The sequence below is a fragment of the Clupea harengus genome, chromosome 10, assembly GCF_900700415.2.
Source record: "Clupea harengus chromosome 10, Ch_v2.0.2, whole genome shotgun sequence".
In the NCBI taxonomy this organism is placed as follows: Eukaryota; Metazoa; Chordata; class Actinopteri; order Clupeiformes; family Clupeidae; genus Clupea; species Clupea harengus.
The window spans coordinates 6,997,466-7,019,656 of record NC_045161.1 but is presented as its reverse complement, the minus strand read 5'-3'; the positions used below and the strand labels follow the sequence as shown (position 1 = coordinate 7,019,656).

At 43.5% G+C, this 22,191-nt stretch overlaps 2 protein-coding genes across 5 annotated transcripts in view; both read right to left on the bottom strand.

Moving 5' to 3' along the window:
- The window catches only part of arhgef18b (rho/rac guanine nucleotide exchange factor (GEF) 18b), a 34,144-nt gene extending 25,713 nt beyond the window's left edge, over positions 1-8,431 (bottom strand). The window contains exons 1-10 of one of the 3 annotated variants that reach the window (XM_031575155.2): positions 8,317-8,431; positions 5,248-5,369; positions 4,430-4,959; positions 3,734-3,875; positions 3,407-3,533; positions 3,035-3,086; positions 2,675-2,719; positions 2,174-2,245; positions 1,830-1,938; positions 1,331-1,520 (exon numbers count right to left, since the gene is read on the bottom strand). In XM_031575155.2, the coding sequence (XP_031431015.1) occupies positions 1,331-1,520; positions 1,830-1,938; positions 2,174-2,245; positions 2,675-2,719; positions 3,035-3,086; positions 3,407-3,533; positions 3,734-3,875; positions 4,430-4,959; positions 5,248-5,369; positions 8,317-8,392 (1,465 nt within the window). In that variant the 5' untranslated portion in view covers positions 8,393-8,431. The remainder of the gene's footprint in view (positions 1-1,330; positions 1,521-1,829; positions 1,939-2,173; positions 2,246-2,674; positions 2,720-3,034; positions 3,087-3,406; positions 3,534-3,733; positions 3,876-4,429; positions 4,960-5,247; positions 5,370-8,316) is intronic. The other 2 variants (XM_031575154.2, XM_031575156.2) reach the window with 2 other exon arrangements.
- A 2,781-nt stretch (positions 8,432-11,212) lies between these two features.
- insrb (insulin receptor b) overlaps positions 11,213-22,191 on the bottom strand; it is a 78,872-nt gene continuing 67,893 nt past the window's right edge. For both annotated transcript variants that reach the window (XM_031575157.2, XM_012828363.3), the window contains 8 exons: positions 21,353-21,446; positions 21,199-21,266; positions 20,747-20,976; positions 20,336-20,446; positions 19,763-19,922; positions 19,515-19,644; positions 19,182-19,316; positions 11,213-18,981 (listed from right to left, as the gene is read on the bottom strand). In XM_031575157.2, coding sequence (XP_031431017.1) covers positions 18,627-18,981; positions 19,182-19,316; positions 19,515-19,644; positions 19,763-19,922; positions 20,336-20,446; positions 20,747-20,976; positions 21,199-21,266; positions 21,353-21,446 — 1,283 coding nt within the window. In that variant the 3' untranslated portion in view covers positions 11,213-18,626. The remainder of the gene's footprint in view (positions 18,982-19,181; positions 19,317-19,514; positions 19,645-19,762; positions 19,923-20,335; positions 20,447-20,746; positions 20,977-21,198; positions 21,267-21,352; positions 21,447-22,191) is intronic.

The following is a 22,191-nucleotide window of genomic DNA, read 5'->3' as shown; positions in this document are numbered from 1 at the left end:
GCCATGCAAGTTAAGATGACAGCATGCTTCATCAAACAGGATGTTCTGAGAAAAGCAGAAGTGGACAAAAGAACGGGGCCTTAGAAGAATGTATCTCTTAATGCTTGAAGAGACCACTCTTTACAGCTGCTCCAGTCTAATGTCAGGTGAGCATGAATATGACATCCGACAGATGTGTTATGAGTGAATTAAATGTAGTCTCAGAATCTTTGATGACTTATTACTTCCTTCATATCACAGTGGAATGTATACAATTCTACAAATGCAACAGCTAATCTGAACCTGCGAGTGTGCGTGTTCAGTATGCAAAGGCCTTAAGGATATTTGCACCTAGAGGCAACAAATGAGTTTACATGGAAACAGCTGCTCTCAAAGTTAATTTCTTTCTCTTTTTTTTCTTTTTTGGAGAGCCCCCTTCTTTATAACCACGAGACTCACGAGTCACAACAGATCTTTTTAGCATTCCAGAGACCTCACATCATGTGATCGAAATCAAATTCTCTATTATCCTTCCCTAGTCCCTCTCAGTTATGTAATGGAGAGAGAACACCCATGCTGAAAGGATTTGATACAATTAATTGATCCTTTCTATCATAACTCAATGATATAGCACAGAGAAACACAGGTTGTGAGAGAGAAAAATACAACCTAATGCGGTGATAAAATCTATAAGAAGCTTCACAATCTAAAGTTCTGTCAAACATCCAAGGCAACACTGACGACAATGTGCCTGAAGATTGTGTAAGGGAGTTGCAAAAGATCCAATACATTTCTATCGTACAGTGACAACACTTTCTTTGAAACACACATTTTCCATTCATCATTCAGCTGGATGCAAAACAAATAGTGATGAAGTAACAGTGGACAGAGACGACCATAAAGCCGATGTAAGCCATGCTAAAGCATACAACAAAAATAGTGTTGAGTTCCATGGCAGATTTGATCTGATGCTGGTTAGGGTCAGGTGAGGCGGTCTAAGGCTTGAACATGTGAGTGTGGTGCCCCAGATGGATCTTGGTTCAGAAAGCAAAAATCCTTCTCGGTATTCGGAGCATCATGCATATTTGCAATTTTTCAAGGAGGAAGTTGAATGAATGAAAACCAACTACTAGCTCAATGTCTTAGCTGGCTTTGTGCTCTCTGAAAGTGATCTATCCACTCTGTGTGATACTAGCCTTACTATCAGTGATTCCACTATCCACTATCCACTAACAGTGAACTGAAGTATATACTATTCTGTACACTACAAGTTCATTAAGTGCACAGAAGTGAGGCGTGCGGAGGTGAACTAGCGTGAGGGGGGGGCATGCATGCGGGGTGTGGTACTCACTCAGACACTGCAGACCATGCTTCCTCTGCAGAGTCTTGCTGCACAGTGAGCAGGTGGCACACATGGAGAAAGAGCCAGGCACAAGCTGGTGCCCACTAGTGCTTCTACGGCGCCCTCTATCCCTCTCTTTCTCTTCTCTCTCTTTCTCCTTCTCTTTCTGCTGCTCTTTCTCTTTCTCACGATGCTTACCCTGTAAAAAAGAAGGACGGAGAGAGAGAGGGGGGGGGGGGAAAGAGCGTATTAATATTTTCCTTCAAGAGGGTGTCATGCTTTGTCAAGTTACATGGTTAAACACAAATATGTGCAAAACAAAGAAAACAAAGATGAACCCAAATAGTGTTTCTTAATGACAAAAAGTAATGTTGATGGATAAAGGAACAATGCTGTTAACTTCAGTGAGTTCCCAACATGAGCTTTAGGAATGACAGGAAGTGAGGTCCGTGTGTCAGAACAACCACACAATAATGCTGCATGTGGCGAAGTAATGGTGGTTTCTCACCTTCTCTTTGTTGAAGGAGCCGGTCATTCGGTTCCTCAGTGAACTCAGGGTCCGCTTAACCTTTGTACCCTTCTCTGTTTTCTCTGTCTTGTCTTCTTCTTCTTCAGGTCTGTGGAAGAGTTAGATGGATTCATTTGGATGTCTCCTCGGAGACAGGCACAAAAACATGAATAATCCTTCAAGGGAAGTGTGAAAAATCCCCAGCAGCAGAATCCCCAGTCTTGGCAACCCTAACCCTATGTAACATCATGTGAGATCAAATCATAAAAATCGTATTATTTAGCAATGCATCAGGAGTAAAGTAGAACATTAATTACATATGTTTTTGTTTATAATTGACTTACTCGTTTGAGAGGAATTCATACCAGGTGCATCCTGGCGCTCTCTCACAGGGGCCTCTACTCATGTACTTGGCACTGCAGAGAAGACAAGAGGGAGCTCTGCTTACTTCAGAGTGCACCTGAGATGCCTTCTAGGAAAACTGAGTGGTTTGGTGGTACAGATACAGGCAATTGTGTTTATAGCCATACATTCACACCCTAATCCAGTGTAATTACAAACTGTCTTTCATAAAATCACACCAGCTAAAGAGCTGTACCACCAAATTATTCTCCAACGTGTTTTCAAATATTTATGTAATAGATTTTCTTTTGAACAGTACGTTACAACCAAATTTGACAAAAAACAACACGAGTAGAGCCGTTTGGTAGTTCAGCTTTTAAATAATCAGTGTTGCCCACACCAGTGCCGAGTATTGACCATGCCAGCAAGTCAGTTGGGAGTGGAAGGGGGTTTGGCACTGCACCAGCAAGCAAGCTTTCCTCCCCTCGCCTACATGTACTTACCCATGGTACTGCTTAAGCTCTTGCAGAACTTTCTGTACCATCAGCCTAAGACAAACAAGACAGTGAGACAGAGTGGCTGTAGGAGGACGCATTGCCGGGCTGCTGTCTGGGGAGGGGTGGTGTGTGTGTGTATGGGGGGGGGGGGGTCTGACTTGGAGTAGAGCTTTCATTGGACAGAGCTGGGTATGAACATTGCAGGACTGCTCCTTTTGAATTCTTGGAGGAGAGACGCTGAGTTGGGCCTGTTTAGGTGGGAATGGGTCAGACCATGTCATAGACATGAAAAGCAGCACTATCCAAAACAGGGTTCGGGCCTTTTATGCCCGCCTATGTTTTCATGTGCCAATGTGAGGGACTTACACGTGACTTTGTCCTTCTGCAGACTGGAGACGTTCCTCTAAGTCCTGCTCCTCTGCATATCAAGGGCACAGACAAAGAAAGAACCATGGTATAGTTCAGTGATAATGTCATAGCACATGTGTGCTATATGCCGTCTGTATTCCGGATAAAAAAAACATTTCTCAGTGACAGAATAACACAATCTGAACAATAACAGTTAAGACAGAAATCTCCATCTTGAACCCATATTGCCAGTAGGACCTAATTTGTGGTTCATGTACTTCTGGTGAGAAACTTGTTAGTTCTCTATATGCTATGGAGTCATGATCATCCTAGAATTTGTTCTATGTTCACTGGGCTGCAGTTTGAGGGAGCATGACTGTGAGAGCTGACCTCCTGAATCCTTGGCAGCCTGGCTGGAAGTTTCCAGGATTCGGGACACACGTGCTGCCTTGGACCTCTCATCTGATGCCAGCATATCAGACTTTGCACATGGGGTCCTCCCAGCTCTGTCAGGCTCCTACAACAACAATAAATCCATTGGACAGCACCAAAGATTTAATTTGCAGATTGTACGTTAAAAAACTAAAGAGTTCTGGTGCTGGTGGGTTTTATGGTTTTTGTGTTGGCTCCTTGGAGACTGGATGGGTTTTGGAATCTAGTTTTGTCTGTAGTTTTTTAGTATTTACTATGACCATCGTGAAAACAAGTGTTACTCACATCTTGTTGAAATGCAGAGTCATTTCCCACTTGGTCCTCAGAGCAGTCTGGGTAAGCAAAAACCTGGTGGCGTGTTGACCGAGACAGAATTGATCCTTCTCTATCCTCATCACTGTCTATTCCGGAGGCGTCCAGACTAAGTCTAAAATCCACATAGAGCAGGTTAATACATTAGGAGCTAAAGAAAACAGACACATGATGCAGCAATCTGTAATTTCAAATCCCTCTAGGTAATGAATGAATACATCTATTCACCAGACACTTCAGTTCTGTGACTTTTTTCTCCAACCGTATGGTTTACATTGAAGTCAAATTTCAAGGGTTGTGAGTCAACTTTAGCAGCAACCATCTTGTTTTAGCCACTGTGTACAAGCAGCAGACCACAGCTTCTGTATTGCTTTTACTTTTTCTGACGCGTCAACAAAAAAGGATGTGCTTTGGTCCTTAAGTAGAGGCTGTGTGGTGGTGGAGGGTCTAATAATAGCGGTGTGCTTGTGTTCTCAACTGAAACCTACACAGATGTAAACAAGTCATAACCATCCTCACAGCTATTTGTCAGTCGGAAAGTACAGGCCCTGTGCACCCTCAAACTAATAACATTCTGCCAACCAAATTAAACGCTTGTTGATTTGTGTCTGGGAAATGCAGTGAAAGGCTGTAAATAAGCTTTGGAGCTCTACTTGATAAAAACCTCACCTTCTGCCCAAGTCTATTGGGGAGACTGGCAACCCGCAGCTGTGCCTCCGTGATGTGGACATGGACCTCACCAGCATGGGGATGTTGTCTGGGTCTGAGTCGTGGAGCTCGGGGGCCTCCGGGCCCTCTGGGGCTTCAAGGGCCTCTTGGGCCTCGGGGTCACCGGGGTCACCCAGCTGCACCGTGGTGTTGACGGTGACAGTGGGCTGCTCTGAGTCACTTTGCTGGTTCTCCATGCTGCTGCTAAACTGCCAGGGAAGCTGGCTGTAGTTAGATGCCACAGGGCCTTGGTAAGAGCCTTTGTCTACTATCTGGTACACGTGCAGGGTTGGGCTGAGACTGTGCTCGCCAACGGGGGTGATGACGATGGAAACGGCCGTGGGAGGTGTTTGGCTGGTTATGGGTTCAGGCTGAAGGTCTCTGAAGAACTCGGAGCCTCTTAGAGACGAGTTGAGATTGAGGAGGTCCTCGGCGCTGCTGTCCACGTCTTGTCCAGGGTTCTCATAGTCACTCTCTGTTGAGCTGGGACTCTATCACAGAAAGGAAAAAGAGTCACTGATCCACCATGAAAACTCAGAGATTCATCCCAGGCTGCATGGTTTTTGTAGTATTTGTAAGTTGTAAGTTTGTAGTTTAAGACTGACTCGAACATATAGAGAACCATGAATGAGGAGGGGTCATTTTGTAGTTCATAAAACTGAATCATTTCAGGGTACATTACAGTAGATATACAATTACTGATGACAAATAGACTCCCTGCATGTACAATATCTCACAGTAGCTCACAGAAATGATATTCAGGTTGAATGTTTTCCTACCTGCTCCTCAGTCAAGCTACTGAAGAAAACATCATCTGCAATGGACGCAGGAGACAAGGAGGAAGAAGACTCAGTCCCTGAGCCTAGGGTGGCAGGTGGGGAACATGGTTTACCTTCAGACCCTGACAAAACATACACCAGAGCCTGATCAATAAACACACACAGATTCACACACTAACCTTACAGTAAACTCACCAGTACTTACAGACGGGACCCGAGCAACTTGTATATATGGTTGCCAAGTGTAAACAACATAAGCAGGTGTTCTTAATTTTAATATTTTAACATCGCAGTAGTTTGCTACTCAGTCATTCCCAGGTGGTAATGTTTGACGCTGGTAATATCATGGATTAAAGGAGTCCCCGATTCTTATCCTGTCTGTTCTGTGCATGCGCTGGTAATTCTACACAGTCCTAGTGCTGTAAATGGAAAACAAATATAGTGGCTTGTACCAAGCAATAAACAGTCAATACATTGCTTAAGGAGCACTGAAAGAAAGGGGGTGTAATTTGATTGGTATTTAACTCAAATACGTTTCACTAGAATTGCAGATTCTTCCTTTAAGCTTTCAATCAGCACACAATACGCCTGGGATTGAGGCCATAACACTGAACTTTGTTCATCAGATGGTTCATTTGTATTTGGTGCACTGTAACCACATACAAGCAGAGGAACACTATTAGTCACATACTCACAGAAAATGACCAACAGGAGAGGATATGCTTTGTGCTCAATCAGAAACTGACTCAGGCTCACTCAAAATGGGGTTTGTTTTTTTAGAAATGGGAGGTAGCTTGTTGCCTGCTTGCCTCGCATGGGAAGCAGAAGTCAGCATTGACCTCTACACATCTACAGGGGTGGTGGGTTGTTTATAGAATAAGCACACAGAAAGTTCCCTAATGCCACCATTGCATTAACCGATTCCGCAGTTCACATGACATTAGAAATGGTTGAATAGCAGTTGCCCCTGGCAGCTAAACTTGGCAACTAAAAACAAAAATGAAACCCCCTCATTTGACAGAGAAACAGGAAGCTCCAAACTGTGCTTGAATATTTTCTACCACCTTTGGTTGGGGCACAAACGTCTGTATAACATTCAGATTTATGTCTCCAAAAATCAAAAGTCTGTGTGAAACTTGAAGATGCTTGCAGTGAATACTCCACCCAAGACTTGTTATTGTTAAACACCATCTCCTCCAACAGCACAGTGAGATTAGCTTGTACAGCAAGTGTCAAGAGGAATCCTCGACCAGAGCCCCATGTTGTGCAAGAGACATTTAGGGCTGTGGGGTCTGATCCATGAGTTTGGGTCGGGATTATACCCATTCAGAGGAGCTGGGATGGGATGGAAAGCAGACTTCCAAAAAGCAGTGGCTGTTCTGGAGTGTTATAAACCAGGGCCTGCGCTTCTCGCCCCCAAGCCAGACTGTCAAAGATGCTCCTCTCTAAACAATGAGCCGACATTAGCGCCGCCGCCGTATTTTCAGATGTAAATCACGTGTGCTCCACAGAAGCAACAGTGTCCAAGTACAGGCGGATTGTTTGTGTCCAAACTGCATTAGTTATACAGTTTGTAAACCATAACAGCATGATGCTTGTTATTCTTAGGCGTCCTTTTATGGTTGGCCCCGCTGCGCTTTATATTGCCGGGCTGAAAATTAAACAGAGAGCCTCCCAGACAGGCTTCAGCATGGCCACTACGCCTGTGGCTCCCCACACACCCTGGAGAGGACATCAGATCCTGGCCGTTTAAACCGCACAGGTTACCAAAATGGCCATACAAATCATTAAGTTATGTGAGTCAGAGGCTTACTTAACAGGATTACAAGGGGCGACAGGCAGACTGCACAGACTGTGTCAACCTCAAGGGCTGTGCAACATGGCCCGACTATTTTGTCCTTGAGGCATTCATACAAACCATGTTATAAAACAAGCTGAGAACATAACAGAAAAAGGAAAAAATTAAAAAACCAGTACCTGTATGTGAGAATAGATATGTGTTCAGTCTGTGCAGTTGTATTTGTAATCGCATTAAGACACAGACAAGTATTACAACATTTGTGTCCGTACATAAAGGATTGAAAACCACAGAGGAGCCCATGTGAACAGAAGGACTGTCCGTCACCCATGAGTGCTAGTTCCTGTTTGAGGTCTGTCAGGGGAATCCAGCACACAAACACAAACACACACACACACCCATGGGTGCCCTCAGAATGAAGGGAGAGAAACCAGCTGGATGACTAATGGACTGACACAAGAGGTGACCCACATGAGACCCAACGATTCCCATGTCACACATATCTGTCATGGGATCTGTCATCTCCTCCACATGCATCACCACAATAACTCGCGCTCAAGTCACACAGGTCCTCCTCGAGCCATTACATCTCCATTTATGTTCACTCGTGCACTGCAGGAGAGGAAACCCGTGCACTGTACTGAACAGCGCATGGTGAGGATCAGAAGGCTTGAATGTGACATCACAGATATCAGAAGTCTATGAGACATTGTACTGATCTAATACTAGTTTTTAAGAAAAACAGTTATCAATAGTAAAATAAAAGAAGACACTAATGACCGTCATGCATGTCATATTGAAATTTCAAACTAACTTTGCTCAACATGTTAATGTTATCCCTGAAGTACTGAAATAACCTCATGTATGAGACAACCTCTGCAAGTGTCTGGTGTCACAAATTCTACTGACACAGCAATTGATATGGGAGCGAACTCAGTATAAGGAATATCAGGAACAATAGGGTTATTATAAAAAACAAACAAACAAATAGAGACAAAAAGAAACGAGAATCTAAGTATAACATTTTTATTTTGAACAGAGCCCAAAATACTCAATACTTAAAAATGTTCAGTCATTGTCAGTTTCTCAAAAAAAATGATTCACATTATGCCCGTTCAGGACACAATTTGTGAATTCGATAGCTGTCAAAAAATAGAGGACTGAATCTTTACATTGGCACAGTCCGGAAACCAGAAGTGCAACAACAAAATCACATACATTACCAGAGAAGTATGCTCAAAGCAGTTACAAGAACGACATGGTGAAAGTACCTCTTTTGAAGGACCACCGTTTCATCCAGAGCTTGGAGAAAGAGGGCCAGGAGTTGTTTAAGGGGGAGTCCGCCATGGCCGGTGAACTTGCCGAGAGCAACTTCACTGAGTGAGTGCAGGCAAAGAGAATCCCAGTGCGAGATCAGGCAGGCAGCGAGAGATTATCTAGCATATGATACTAACCCAAAGCTCCATAGCTGAGGCTGACAGGAGTGAATGAAGCCAAGAGAGAGGGAGGGATAAAACTCAGGGGAGGGAAGGAGGGAGAGAGGGAGAAAAAGAGAGGAGGTGTGGCAGGAGGGGGGACTTAAGAAGTGCAGGAGGGAAAAGACTAAGCCAGGCGGAGACTGAGGAGATGATAGATGATACAGATGATAGCAGTCACACTTTCTATATAGTTCTCTCATGAAGTACGTATTGCATAGGAATAGAAACGTCTCATCGCTGGCACGTCCTTAGCCAGGGCATTCTTTTATGCAAAGTACATAATGAGTGAGATTTCTAGGCAACGGATGTAGTAGGCCTGTTTAGGAAGTAGGGTAGTGGTTTTGCTTCATTCAGCATCGCCCTTATGACCCAGTATGCAGGGACCTCCCTGCACTGAACCCTCTGTAGGAAATGTGCTTACATTTGAGCACAACCTTGCCTGCCTGGCAACCCTTTCAAGCATAAGTAGACAGTGCTTTTATTTTCACATTTAACATTGATAATTCCATCATCATTCAATCAATTAAATCATTTGACAGCAGAGGAGAAAAATGCCCTATATCATCTGTGATAGAGGATACTCACAAAATAAGTTTAGTTTCTTGTCTTCTGCAAGTCAGTAACAGCTGCTGTAAAAAAAAACACCACATTTTCACACGTGTGTGTACGTACACACAGCTCAGAACTGCAAACAGAACATCAGCTTAACCACAACAGAGCCCAGTGCAACGTAAGCAAGTGCTGCACCTTTAAAGCCTACCACGCAGTTAAGACTGTTACTGTTAAGCTGTGACAGTATATTAGAAGTATTTGGCAAAGAATAACAACATTCAGCCTCAACTCAACGAAGTACAAACACTGGGAGATAATTATCCTGTCACAAATGACAAGATGGATAAATACCAGAGCCAAAGATATTAGATATTCCACAGAAATATATTCCACTGTTGCAAATTTAGGGTTTGCTTTCTGTTTAGTTAGTTCCTCATTGCATGGTATGACCGGAGGTGAAGTAACCAGGCATAGGAAGCCAACTGACTGCACAAAGTTAAAACCTTAAAACCTCTTCTTGATGTTGTTTGTTGGCTTTACATAGCATTGTAACGGTTTGAAAACACAGCAACACATCTTAGGTGATTGTACTAACAATTTTTCAAATCAAATGACTGAAGCCTGAGTACTGTTTTGAGAGAATAACAAGCAGGCCCAGGCATTCTTTCCACCAAATGCAGCACCTTCAAACCTTCTAAGCTATTGTTGAAATGTTTAATATGGGAGTATGCGATTAAGTGTGTATAAAAATGTGTGTATATGTCATGTTCTAAAAACAAATGAAGGAAAAAACTCACCCTGTGTGTCCCCAAGAATGACTGGCTGAAGACAGAGAACTCAAAATCTTTTAAAACCCAATAGTGTTGTGTATGGATGCTCTCCTAGTCTGATATTCTCAGAGCACACTCACAGAAGGTGCTTCATAGTCCTCCACTAGATGCAAACTGCAGAGAAGTGCACGTTTTGACAGAACAGAGCATTCAGCTTCCTCTTTTCAGAGGGTTCTTTACTGCAGCAGCTGGATGACTGCAGGCCGTAAGCAGCGCAAGAGTACATGTCAATGTGAAAGTGAAATGCGAAACACTGCGCCGTTGGCTGTCTCGCCACGGGACCGGTGTTTGCACCACTACCCTGGCACTGAAATCATTGACCTAATAACCGTCAGATTTTGGAAGTCTGTGTGATGGTGACCCTGACATAGGATCTCGCACAACTGAGTGCTGTCTGAAGATGACTGTGTTGTCCCCATCCCTTTTCTAAAGACGCAGTCTGCCGACACAGTGATGCTGAAGATTAAAATAAAAGTGGGTTAACCGGAACTTGTCTCTGTGCACGGCGGTGGTAGAAGTCAGCGTAGTGTCACCTCCCAGGCCCTGTGGTGGTAGCCCTGCAGCATGTGAACTGATGGACAGATAGTCCCTCACGCTATGGTCACACTCCTCTGGCTGTTTCATTGGTGTCAATTATAGACACAATCAAGGACACAAGACACTGTTTTGGTGAGAACGTGCAGCTACGATTACATTTATCTTGACGGATCTAAGTTTGTGGCGGTGAATGAAAAGAAGATGAGCGGCGTAAACCGCATGACATGAAATAACATCCGGTAACCTTAAACACTCTCATGAAACTGACTGCAGCACCATCAGATAGAACAGTGACTGCATTTCAGAAAAGAGAAGAAGCATTTAGTGAAGGCTGGTGCAAAAACACCTGCTCCGAAAAACAGACCAAAGCCTTTCTATTTTATGCAACCTTTGGAAAACATCATGCACATGTAATGGAACTGAGATAATCTGCCTCTGCAAATATGCATTCACCTCATTGGCACTGAAATGAATAAGTGATAAAGGAGTTGAGCCAAAATAGTAATGCTGCCATTTACACAGATCCCTGTGGCAGTACATCCAGTACAGTAAAAATGTCAGTACATTAGGAATCTGTTTCTCTGAAACACAAAGTGGGAAAAAAACAACAGTGCGTCTTATTCAAGATACCACAGCACTTCCTCTATGGACAGAAGATGGAAGTGGTCAGTTCTCTCTGTATTTACAAGAAATCATCTTATGGAAAAGGAACTAGGAAAGGATTGTGTAATTTTTTTTTCTCTGTGTAAAAGGAGTACTGCAGAATAAAATACTCTTCAATAATTTTATTCATAATTTTAATATAAACAGTTAATTGTTGAATAATTTACACACAGCAAGATTTAATTTCATACCATTCCAACATCGTCTGTACATGTCACTGCTTGGCTCTTGTTGAAAACATAGAAAAAATAAATTGTCAAGCATTATCTAATCATGGCACGTTTTGATTCCGTATGCGTGTTCTGTGTGAGATAATGACTGTCTGTGTGTGTTTGTTTGTGTGTGTGTGTGTGTGTCTGTGAGAGAGAGAATGTGCATCTGTCTATAAAAACATACAGAGTGTGTGTGTTTGTGTGTGTCAACATATATGCACAGACGTGTATTTCATATCTGAAATAGAGTGGCACATTTGGATCCAGTGTGACGATGCATCTTTGTAGCCGTCAGCTGGTTACCCATGAACTCGTCCACAACACCCGTTGCTGTATATGAATCCATGGTAACAAACAATGCATACACAATGTATTGATCATACATCTGTATCACTTACACAATATGTGAGACAAAAACAGAGAGAGGTATTTTACCAAGACGACACACAGTATTTTCAGCAAAACTGTATGCGCACAGAGAGAAGAGCAGCAGCAATTCGAAGAACACAAAGTTTGGAAGGATAGAAATCCTGTTTTTTTTTCTCTCTTTTAAAAAATGCGTTTGACCTGGAGAGCTGTGAGTATGTGATGAGTAGGAGCAGGCCACTTAGAAAACTGGGCATGACTATGGGCTCACTTCACTTCACTTCAGCTCTTCAACATAAAAAAATAACTCTTCAACCACCTGCCATCCAACACACGTCAAACTTTAAACATTGACTACACAATTAAAAAACAAAACAAAGCAAAATAAAACACACGGGACAGGTTCGGCAAAAAAGGCATTTCATAATATCTGGCCTACATGTTGGTGTGGGGGAAAAAAAAACACTTGGGCAAGATCAGTTTCAGTGGTGTGTTTGACCGGTGACAAAACACACACACACACACACACACACACACACACACACACACACACACACAATTGGTGTCCCGCAAGTCACACACATGGTGATCCACATCTCCTTCATGCTGTGCCATGTGCTTCAGCCATCACAGAGGGTGATCAGCTTCAGGTCCTCATAGTTTGGGGACATTTATAAAGATATAGATAGAAACGTGGTTTGTTACCCCGTAGCTTATTACTCTCGTGTAGTCATTTCCAGAAGGAATGTGCAGTGGTCTTTCTTTTCCAGTTTTTTTTTTCAGTCTTGGAAAGCAAATCTAAAAAAAGGGGACACATCACTTTGGTCTAAGGTCAAATAGAATTTCATTCTGCACCCCAGTGGGTCACTCGAGTGATATGAGATACTGAGAGCGTGGATGGGGACATGGCTAGACTGCTGGGGGAGGACAACGCAAGTTCTGACATTAACAAACCTAAAAGGAGGAGGTTGCAAGCCCCGTCATCATCATCATCATCATCATCATCACCTCCATCATCATTGACCTGTGCTGCATCTCACCAGAAAGTGAACTGAACCCTTGATCAGATAGTGGGGTAGTATCATGAGTGATAGCCATCAAACATTTCATTTTATTAAAAAAAGTTATATACACTGATAACAATGTTAATTCCATCATGTACAAGAATAGTAAAAGTTTACAGTCAGAAAAAAGGTAATTGTATTTGCCCTCCCTATTTTGGCTAAAAAAAAATAGAAATTATTCTCTAGATGTAATACTTTTTTCTTTAAAACAAATAAAATACATACAATACCTTGTTCTCAAACTGTGCTGCATTGCTAGCTTGCTCTGCTAAACCACTTTAGAGTTAAACTTTTTTTTTTTAGACTAAATAAAATTTGCCAAAATGAAGTGCTTTTGTTAGGGGGCGATTACTGTTGCAAAGTACAGTATGAGGTTGTTTCATTTGTAAAAAGACAGATTACAAGAATCACCTTGCTTTCATTAAACACCCGTTTAAGCCTTCTGCAGTGTGTGCATTGGGGACAAATGTACAATTACCAAAGTGCCATGCAATCGATGTTCAATTATATACGGCCAAGTTGCCTGCTTGGGGGATCAAAGCACAAAGCAAGCCGGAGCCTAGCCAAGTAGAGACAAGTTTCCTGCTTGAAAAAAAAGAACATCATTCACAGACACCAATACAGTAATATGGAGCCAAGCAGAAAGATGTGATACTTTTTGTGTGTGTTTCGTGTTTGCATGTTATCTACAGCTATCGTGTTATGAAATCTCTCAGCTTGTCTTTGAAAAATGCACTTTTGAAGATGCACAAAGTGGTGTGGTTAAAACTCCAGTCCATGAGCGACTTTGGAGACAATCAGTTTGAGTTGAGTGGGTTTGGTTGGGAGGACGCTTGAGGAATCTGCACAAGGCACTATGGGTGGGGGACTCTGGCTTCACTCTGCTTTTCCACTGTTGCACTTCTACTCTTGTCCACCAGAGGGGAGTAAACATTCAGTCAGTGTTCATGAGAAACCAGGGGAGATTTTTTTAAAATTTTTTTTTTTACTTTCTCCCAAAACATTTGCAAAAGGGTTCAGCACTACCTTGATTACCCCTGATAGGGGCAGGGATTGGCTATTTTGCCAATCCTTTCCAAACAGGTACTTCAGTCAGAGTATCGTCTCATCCCTTCTAAACCTAAAGAATCAGACCTCCCTGAGTACTGCTGACCCTAAGCCAGGTTTTCACTTCAGAGTTTGACATTTTATGGCACGTGGGATTGTCCCAAAAGACCTCTTTCTAAAGATAATCCAATCAGAAAAAATGGAGGCATGTTGTTTGTCATGTCCCCAAACATCCCAGACTATGGCATTGTAGTAAGATGGTTCTTGATAATTCACAGTAGAAAAAGTACATTAACAAGAAGTCAAAATAAATGACAAAAAGAAAAAAAAAGAACACAAACATAAAACTAACAAGAATCACATTCGTAGCATAAACCAGAAGGCATTGGGTCCAAATTGAATTTCTCTTTCTCGCTAAGTGAAGGATATGTATTCACCAGATCAGCCCTCTTACTGTCAAGCACTGTAGGACAGAACTATGCCACACATTCCCATCTCCCACAGCACAAGGCTTTATTTGGTACTAGAATATGATGTCTGTGTCCATGCACAACCTGCCATTTCTGATCACCATTAGAGGAGCAGGGAAAGTTTGGTTGGTCGAGAACCATTATGGTGGTCAGTATTCACTAAAATTGGAAGCTTAGTCGACACAGCATTGACCACACACATACATCTCCCCCTATGGTAATCTAACCACAACGTTACATTACGTGCCGCACACACAGAACTATTTGAGCAAATTTCATAAATAAACGGTCACGGTTGGGCGATTTGGAGTCTACAGCTTGGTGTAGTTGCAATAAGTGCCAGCTAATTAGGATGAACTGGTCCAAAATGCAACACTCTGGACCGCCACGTTTAAAATAAGTGCTGGTGTACAGTATTATAGCAATCCATGGCACAGTTAGACTAATAAGAATATCCTGACAATAAAACGCTTTTATATTGTGCTTTCTAATACTTTTTGATGCGCAGGACTGGATAGTCATCAATTAGTAAATGTTGCCTTTTGGAAAACTCCCCCACCAAACTTTGGAATACATACTAATACAAAAATAATTAAAAGAGGGAGAGCCAATTTAAGATTAGATTGCAGATCTCTTCGAGAGACGCATTATCATCTTTGAATTTGTCTGTTTCTCATATCGTCAGTGATAAGCCCTCTTTAGGATGATTAGTACAGGTGAACAGTCACAGGTCTGAGATCTGTCCAAAAAAGCCCACGTTAGAACACTGTAAGATGGGGAGGAAGAGGAAGAGAGAGAGAGAGAGAGAGAGAGAGAGAGAGAGAGAGAGAGAGAGAAGCAAGGCTTGACTAAATTTCATACATACTGAGGTAGACTGCGTCCAATCAAAACAAACAAACAAACAAACAAAGAATTTACCACAACACCAAACTCACTCTCCCTCCCTCTGTAGCTGTAACTCTCTTTTCAAACAATGGGAAAAAACTAAACAAGCGAGAAAACACAATTTTACCCGACACTGAATAATTCTTAAAACTTGTAATAAAAAGCTAGCTGGGTTTTATACAATGATTATAATAAAATAAATAAAATATCATCTGCCTTTTCAAAGATATGCTAATCTTCTGAATTAGAAATTTGCACGTACGCTTAAGTTGATAACCATGACAAACTAAACTTACAGATGCAACTGTCATGGTAGTGTGTGGAATTGTGTGGGTGTAATTGTTTAGCTTTTTTCCTTTAACTTAAAACATCTTATTTATTATTTACAAACCTGGAAAATAGCTAATGAAAAAAAAAAAAAAAATGATGTGGATGATGACGATTTTATAAAGCACTGTAGTCCGGTAATAACATTTACATCTTGAAAAGAAAAAAAGTGAGTGTGCTGGTTTAACAGCAGCAAGTCCCGTTCAGTCACCTCACTCCACTATGGCTCCAGAAGCAGACTGGACACCGACTCCCGACTTCTCGCCAACCACGCCCTACGCCAATACATAAATATATACACTCACAAACACATATGTACACCAAGCAGAGTGTACACAGATGTGGATAAATATGAACCAAGTTACGCTTGGGTATCCACCCCCCGCCCGTCTTGTCGCCACTGCCTTGGGCTTTAGCAGAAGGCACAACTTGGAGGCCGAGGCATGTTCTGTCTAGAGAAAAAACCCACCTGGAGGGCAAATTGTCAAATGTTTGATATACAAGCGAATCACCTAAAGACTATAGACTGTAGTGGCTACTGCTATTCCAATTCATATGGGAGATGTTTATTTCTTCCTGACTCTGAAGCCTTGGCTGTCGCTTGGGCGGCCCATGCTGGACGTAAGCAACTGTGGTCAAGGAGGACATGACCAGCGCTGAGGATCAGTGTGCCAGCTCTGGGCCTCTCCACATAGATGCTGCTCGAGGTGTGACCCCTGGCTGCCTGATGGGTGAGTGTGTTTAGCTCCAGTTGGAACAATCTGCCAGATTAAAAGCGGGAACGTTTTCATGGCTACTGCACAGCTAAAACAATAAACTACAATGACAAAGTGTTGGGGACGCCTGTGAACTTTGGGAATGAACTGGACAGTGGAAGGCATCACAGAATGCCTCTTTCATTGAGCCCCGATCTCAGGAATTACCATGTGACACGAGCATTTACACCGTCTGAACTCTCACTGACAGAAACACAGAGCAGAACTCATTAATCTGGCATCTTCAAACATGTGACGTGACGTGACCTCATATGTCAGATCGATGTCAGAGTGGAGCTCGATCAACCCCCTGAAGCTGAGGACCCTCAGAATCTAGGACCTACTAGAGGTTAGAACCTAGAACCAGAATCGAGAACCTACTAGAACCGAGACTTGAGAGTATTTGGTATTCACCCCATATTTTCTCAAGGGGAAAAAAAAAGAGGCAGTGACATTGGGCAAAACACTACAACCACGGAATTTCAGACCTCAAGGAGAGCAAGCTCAGTTACTACGAGGAATTCTGAACTACATACCGTGGCCTCCAGCCCTGTGTCACTGCAACACCCAAACACATCCCACATACCTATGCAATCAAGCCATCATGAAGAGCCCACTGCTCAATGTAGAGCTTGACAGGATATCTAGAGCTTTTGCAACCACACAAACCTCCATACCAAGAGCATGGAAGATTCTAGAAGGTGGTGGCCTCTTTGCTGCAGAGAGAAGTATTAGGGTCATCTCTTTCTCATCTAGTGGGTGGATATGATATGGTTCTCACTACAGACAAATGCTCACAATCAAAGAAAACTCCAAGGAGGCAACCCGAGAACCCAAAGCTCTCCGAGACGCTGTTGGTACTTTCAGGGTTAGGGGGTCATCAATGATAAGATGGTAAGCAGATGTGTGCATACTTCACATTATCAGAAAAAAAGTCCAGACAAAGCTCTCAAGTCATCCAGTTCAAACAAGCTCTCAAAGCAAATCATTTCTCCTTCACTGGTGATCAAACCCAACAGCTCATCAATCTCAGATGTTTTTCATAATCTAGGAATTACACAAAACATAACATGGACAAACATTGACTAAAACAAGAAACATTTCTGACATCAAATGTACTTTAAAAGATAATGGGTGATTCTCTGGCAATATGGACCTCAACACCATCGGCAAACCAGGTACAGCAACAAGCCAAATTGTTACTATGAGAGTTTGTTGCATGTGGCCTAGGAAAGGACTATCCTTTCGAGTCTGAACGCTTAACTTCTCCTGTGCCTCTCTAATAGCCAAAACAACCCTATTGGGCAGCTTAGAGCACTGAAGGTGATTAGTATGACTTTTTGCCAGGGGTTAGAGTCATTTTCATTAAATAATCAACAGCTGATTGAAAATAAATCTTAAGAGCAAAGCTTCTGATGAAAGTATTACAAAAAAAAATAACAATTTAGAAAATAAAAATCAACATTATGTATCTAGATATATAAAATACTGATGTGTCAATATCTTATATATCACATATATTAAATGTTTACACTATACCCACTATATGATATATCAAAGCAGCAGCTATTGGTCAGTTTGATGGACTATTTTGTCAAATTCTTAACTGTTTAAATATCCTTCAGCCATAATGCAAGGACACAGAAACGAAACTGAAAGGAGAAACAAAAGTAAAGCAAATAAATTAATTATTTTTTTCACCAACAAACACCGCATGTATCTGCGTGAGGTTTGGAACTCTGCAGGAAAAAAGCTTCCTCTACGAATAGGATGTTTGTTCTAAGAGTCTATGCCATCCCACAAATTCCAAACTCTTCAATCAATTGTTCAAAGGAAATGAATACAAGCACTGATAGACACTTCTCTTTGCTTATAGGCCACATATTAAAAAAGGCCACCATATGAAAAAGATTCCAATAAAGAAAGTGATCGAGAAAATGCTCCGAGGAGAGATGGGAAAGTCTGAGGAGGTGAAACAAGAGGCAGTCATCTGGTTTGTCTAGTGTCTGTGTTCACAGTTCGCTTTGTTTTGTCTGTCCTTGTTTTTTTCCCCCACTGACCAGTCTTGGAAACTTGGCAAAAGAGTGAGACAAAAACAATCAAAAGCTGAGGAAAGTTGTAGATGATCCGCATGAATGGTTCTTAGTTAAAGGTTTTGCATCCTTGCCATCATGCATGTGGTAGCGATGAATGAAGAAAAAGAACAAAAAAAAAAAGTCCTGAGATCTGTGTATTTGTTTTGAAGGGCATCTGCATAAAATATCATAAATCATAAAAAATAATTATTATTAGAAAAACAGGGGACAGGTGAGAAGACGGAAAAAGAAGAAAAGGGAGAGAAGAGAAAGAGAGAGAGAGAGCGAGCGAACTAGACAAAATAGTCAATCAGAATATGTTAGGATGGGCTGGATCTGGGTAACGAGAGGATTCGTCCGTTTTTCTTGCCCCCGTTCATGTGCGTGTAGGGCACGTGCTCGTCGTAGCTGCCCCGCAGGCCCACCCCGGGCCCATTGTCTCTGCTCAGGACGTCCTCGCGCTGCGAGTAGGAACACGGGTCCAGCGGGATGCTCTCCATGTTCTCCAAGTCCATGTCGAACTCCTCGGTCTCCGGCTGCTTGTTGTCTTCGCTGTAGAAGAAGGAGACCTCCTGGTAGGAGGGGTGCAGCTCTTCCTTGATCATCTCGATGATCTCTTGGAAGGCGGGCCGCATCTGCGGGTTGTACTGCCAGCACATCTGCATCATGCTATGTCTACGAGATGGGGAGAAGAGACAGGGACGGGAATGGCATTAACCACACTGTGATAACCACATAGGGGGTACATAGGGGTAAGTGGGGGGTAGGGGTGAGTGCTTAACTTATAGGTCCAGTCTAAGAGCAAGGGGCAAACCTGCAGTGACCTTCAGCTAATGGTAAAATGAAATAGTTGCAGAAGTCTTCAGAGGACTTACATTCTCTCTGGGCAGTTGTCTGGTCGGTCCAGGTATCCGCCCTCCATGACGAACTTCAGCACCTGCTCATTGGAGAGCCCTTGGTAGGGCTGCTCAGCTAACGTGCTAACCTCCCACAACACCACCCCAAAAGACCTGCAAAACAAGACAAATACACAGCACTGAAAACTGGCTACCTGGCAAATACTTCACAAAACTATAACTATACACTATGTTTTTTACTGTGCAAGAGCAAACTAGGCAAAAGTCCTTTAACAGGGAAGGAAGAAAGAGAGGTAGCTTAGTCCTGTAGAGGACAACCAGCTGTGGCCAGCGAGGCTGTGATGGACCCACCAGCAGTCTGATCGAGCGGTGAAGACGCCGTCTTTCAGGGACTCGGGGGCCATCCACCTGACTGGCAGCAGACCCTTGCCCCCTTTCCGGTAATAATCGGTCTCATAGATGTCTCTCGTCATGCCAAAGTCTAAAAAGAAAAAGAAAAACACAACATCAATATTTCAGTAACTATAAACTTGGTCTTCATGAAAATTATGTTTTCACTATGTATCTTTGTTAGTTCACAGTCCATTTTTGAAACATACCTCCAATTTTCACTGTGTAGTCCTCAGCCACCATGCAGTTCCTGGCTGCCAGGTCTCTGTGAACAAACTTCTTGGCGTTGAGGTAGGCCATACCGTCAGCAATCTCAGCCGCCAACTGAATCACCTCCTTCAGGGTAGGTGGGGGGCGTCCTGGATTGTTCTATGGGACCACGAGACAAAGAAGCATTTAATTAGACAACCCTGCTAGCAAAGGCTACGTGAGAGACCTGACATATTGGAGCAGAAGGTCTGGGAGGCAGCGGAGGGGGGAGAGGCAGGAGGAGAAGGTCTGGGAGGCAGGGGAGGGGGGAGAGGCAGGAGGAGAAGGTCTGGGAGGCAGGGGAGGGGGGAGAGGCAGGAGGAGAAGGTCTGGGAGGCAGGGGAGGGGGGAGAGGCAGGAGGAGAAGGTCTGGGAGACAGGGGAGGGGGGAGGGGCAGGAGGAGAAGGTCTGGGAGGCAGGGGAGGGGGGAGGGGCAGGAGGAGAAGGTCTGGGAGGCAGGGGAGGGGGGAGGGGCAGGAGGAGAAGGTCTGGGAGGCAGGGGAGGGGGGAGAGGCAGGAGGTCTTGATTAACCTCAGCATCTGGCCTCAGGGAGCGCAGGTAGCTCTTCAGGTCGCCGTGAGTCATCAGCTCCATGACAACCAGCGTTGGCTGACCCTTGGATACCACCCCCAGCAAGCGAACCTGTGTGAGAAGAGATCCATGGGTTATCAACAGGTAAAAAAACACAATCCTCTCATTTGCCTTCACACACTGCAGGCAGACAGCCCCAGACAGGGGAGAACAGAAGACAATCAGTAATAGTGCCTTTGACACAGTAAAACAACTGCAGACCTGTGCATGTCATATTCTATGGTCATTCAGGAGGCACAAAGGTTCTTAGAAAACAGTGACAGCTTCTCACTGAAAGTCTAAAAATGGTTGTTGGTTGATGAGCTCTTACTGTTGCAGTAAGGCTTCCCAGGCAAAGGGAGAGGCTCTTACCACATGGTGGCAGGTGAAGGCCTTCATCACTGAGGCCTCATTGAGGAACTCGATCCTCTCGCGCAGGCTGGCCGACTCGTTGACCGTCTTCACGGCCACACGGGTATCCGGTTCTCCCTTGACAATGTCCTTGGCGATGCCTTCATAGACCATGCCGAAGGAACCCTGCCCCAGCTCCCGCATAACCAGGATCTTCTCCCTCGGAACCTCCCAGTCATCCGGAACATAGACTGTAAGTATGCAGATGCACACAATTACATACCCACAACATGTGTACACACAATATGATTAAACATAAACTCAAGGCAAAAAACGCATACATACATACATGCACACACACACGGACCAAAATGGCACAAAAGTGCTCAGTTTCATGTTTTCCATACTTCATCCAGCGGTTCATAACAAAGAACCATTTCAGAATGAGATCGCTCAGTGGGTGTTCTCCTTACCATCGCTGGCGCTGATGTACTCTGGGTTGGAGGAGGCGATGAGCGGGCCGGTTGGGCCTTCAATTTGCCTGGAACACACAGTCATACACAGAGGTCAGGGCAAGTACTACCTGAGGGGCACGATAGGTATGCAACGCCATGTTTGGAAACGTACTTCTTCTTGAAGACGAAAAACGCCGTCCCTCCGATAAACAGCAGAGCGATGAAGCAGAGGACCGGAGCGATGATGGCCTTCATGCTCAACTCTCCTGCAGGAAACAAGCAACTGTGAGAGACCACTTCAACACACACGTGCAAACAACATGTGGAACACAGGTATTTATAACACAACAATATACAATAGCTGTGAGAGCTTATTAATGCTCACTGACATTGTCAGGACTCTTGCCTGGACCGGGATTCTTTGTCGTTTGGCCGCCCTGCTGGACACTTTGGGTGTTGTCTGTTATATCTTGTTTTAGTGCCATGTGCTTCTGTTGTGCTTCTGACCCTGCCCTCACCTGTCACGTGTCACTTCCTGCCTGTTTCCAACCACTTTCAATTCTCATCTGATTGTTTACCAGCCTGTTTAAGGTCTGTATTGATTTTACCTGTTCCTCGTTGTTTTCGATCTGTCTTCCCGGTTTAGTTTCCCTCTGTATCTAGGTCCTGTGCTTGTACCTGTTCTTTGCCAGTTCTTCTTGTTTGCCATTGATCATTTTCCCCAAGTCTGTTTTTGACCTGCCAGTATTTCTTTTTTTGGATTCCTCTTTGCTACAGGTATATAGAGTAAGCTCAAAAATGTGTAGTAATGTAAAGGATCCGGAAAAGTTGATTCAGAGACTGGCTGGTATGGATGTGGGTAATTCAATAACTGGGATCTCGATTCCCACTGTGAGCATGAATCTTTAATTGAAGGCTGCATAATGCCTAATGCATTAGGCTTTGTCCAAGGGGGAGTGCATTTAAGGGAAGACCTTTTGTTTGGCGCTTCTCCCCACTTCCTCCCGACTT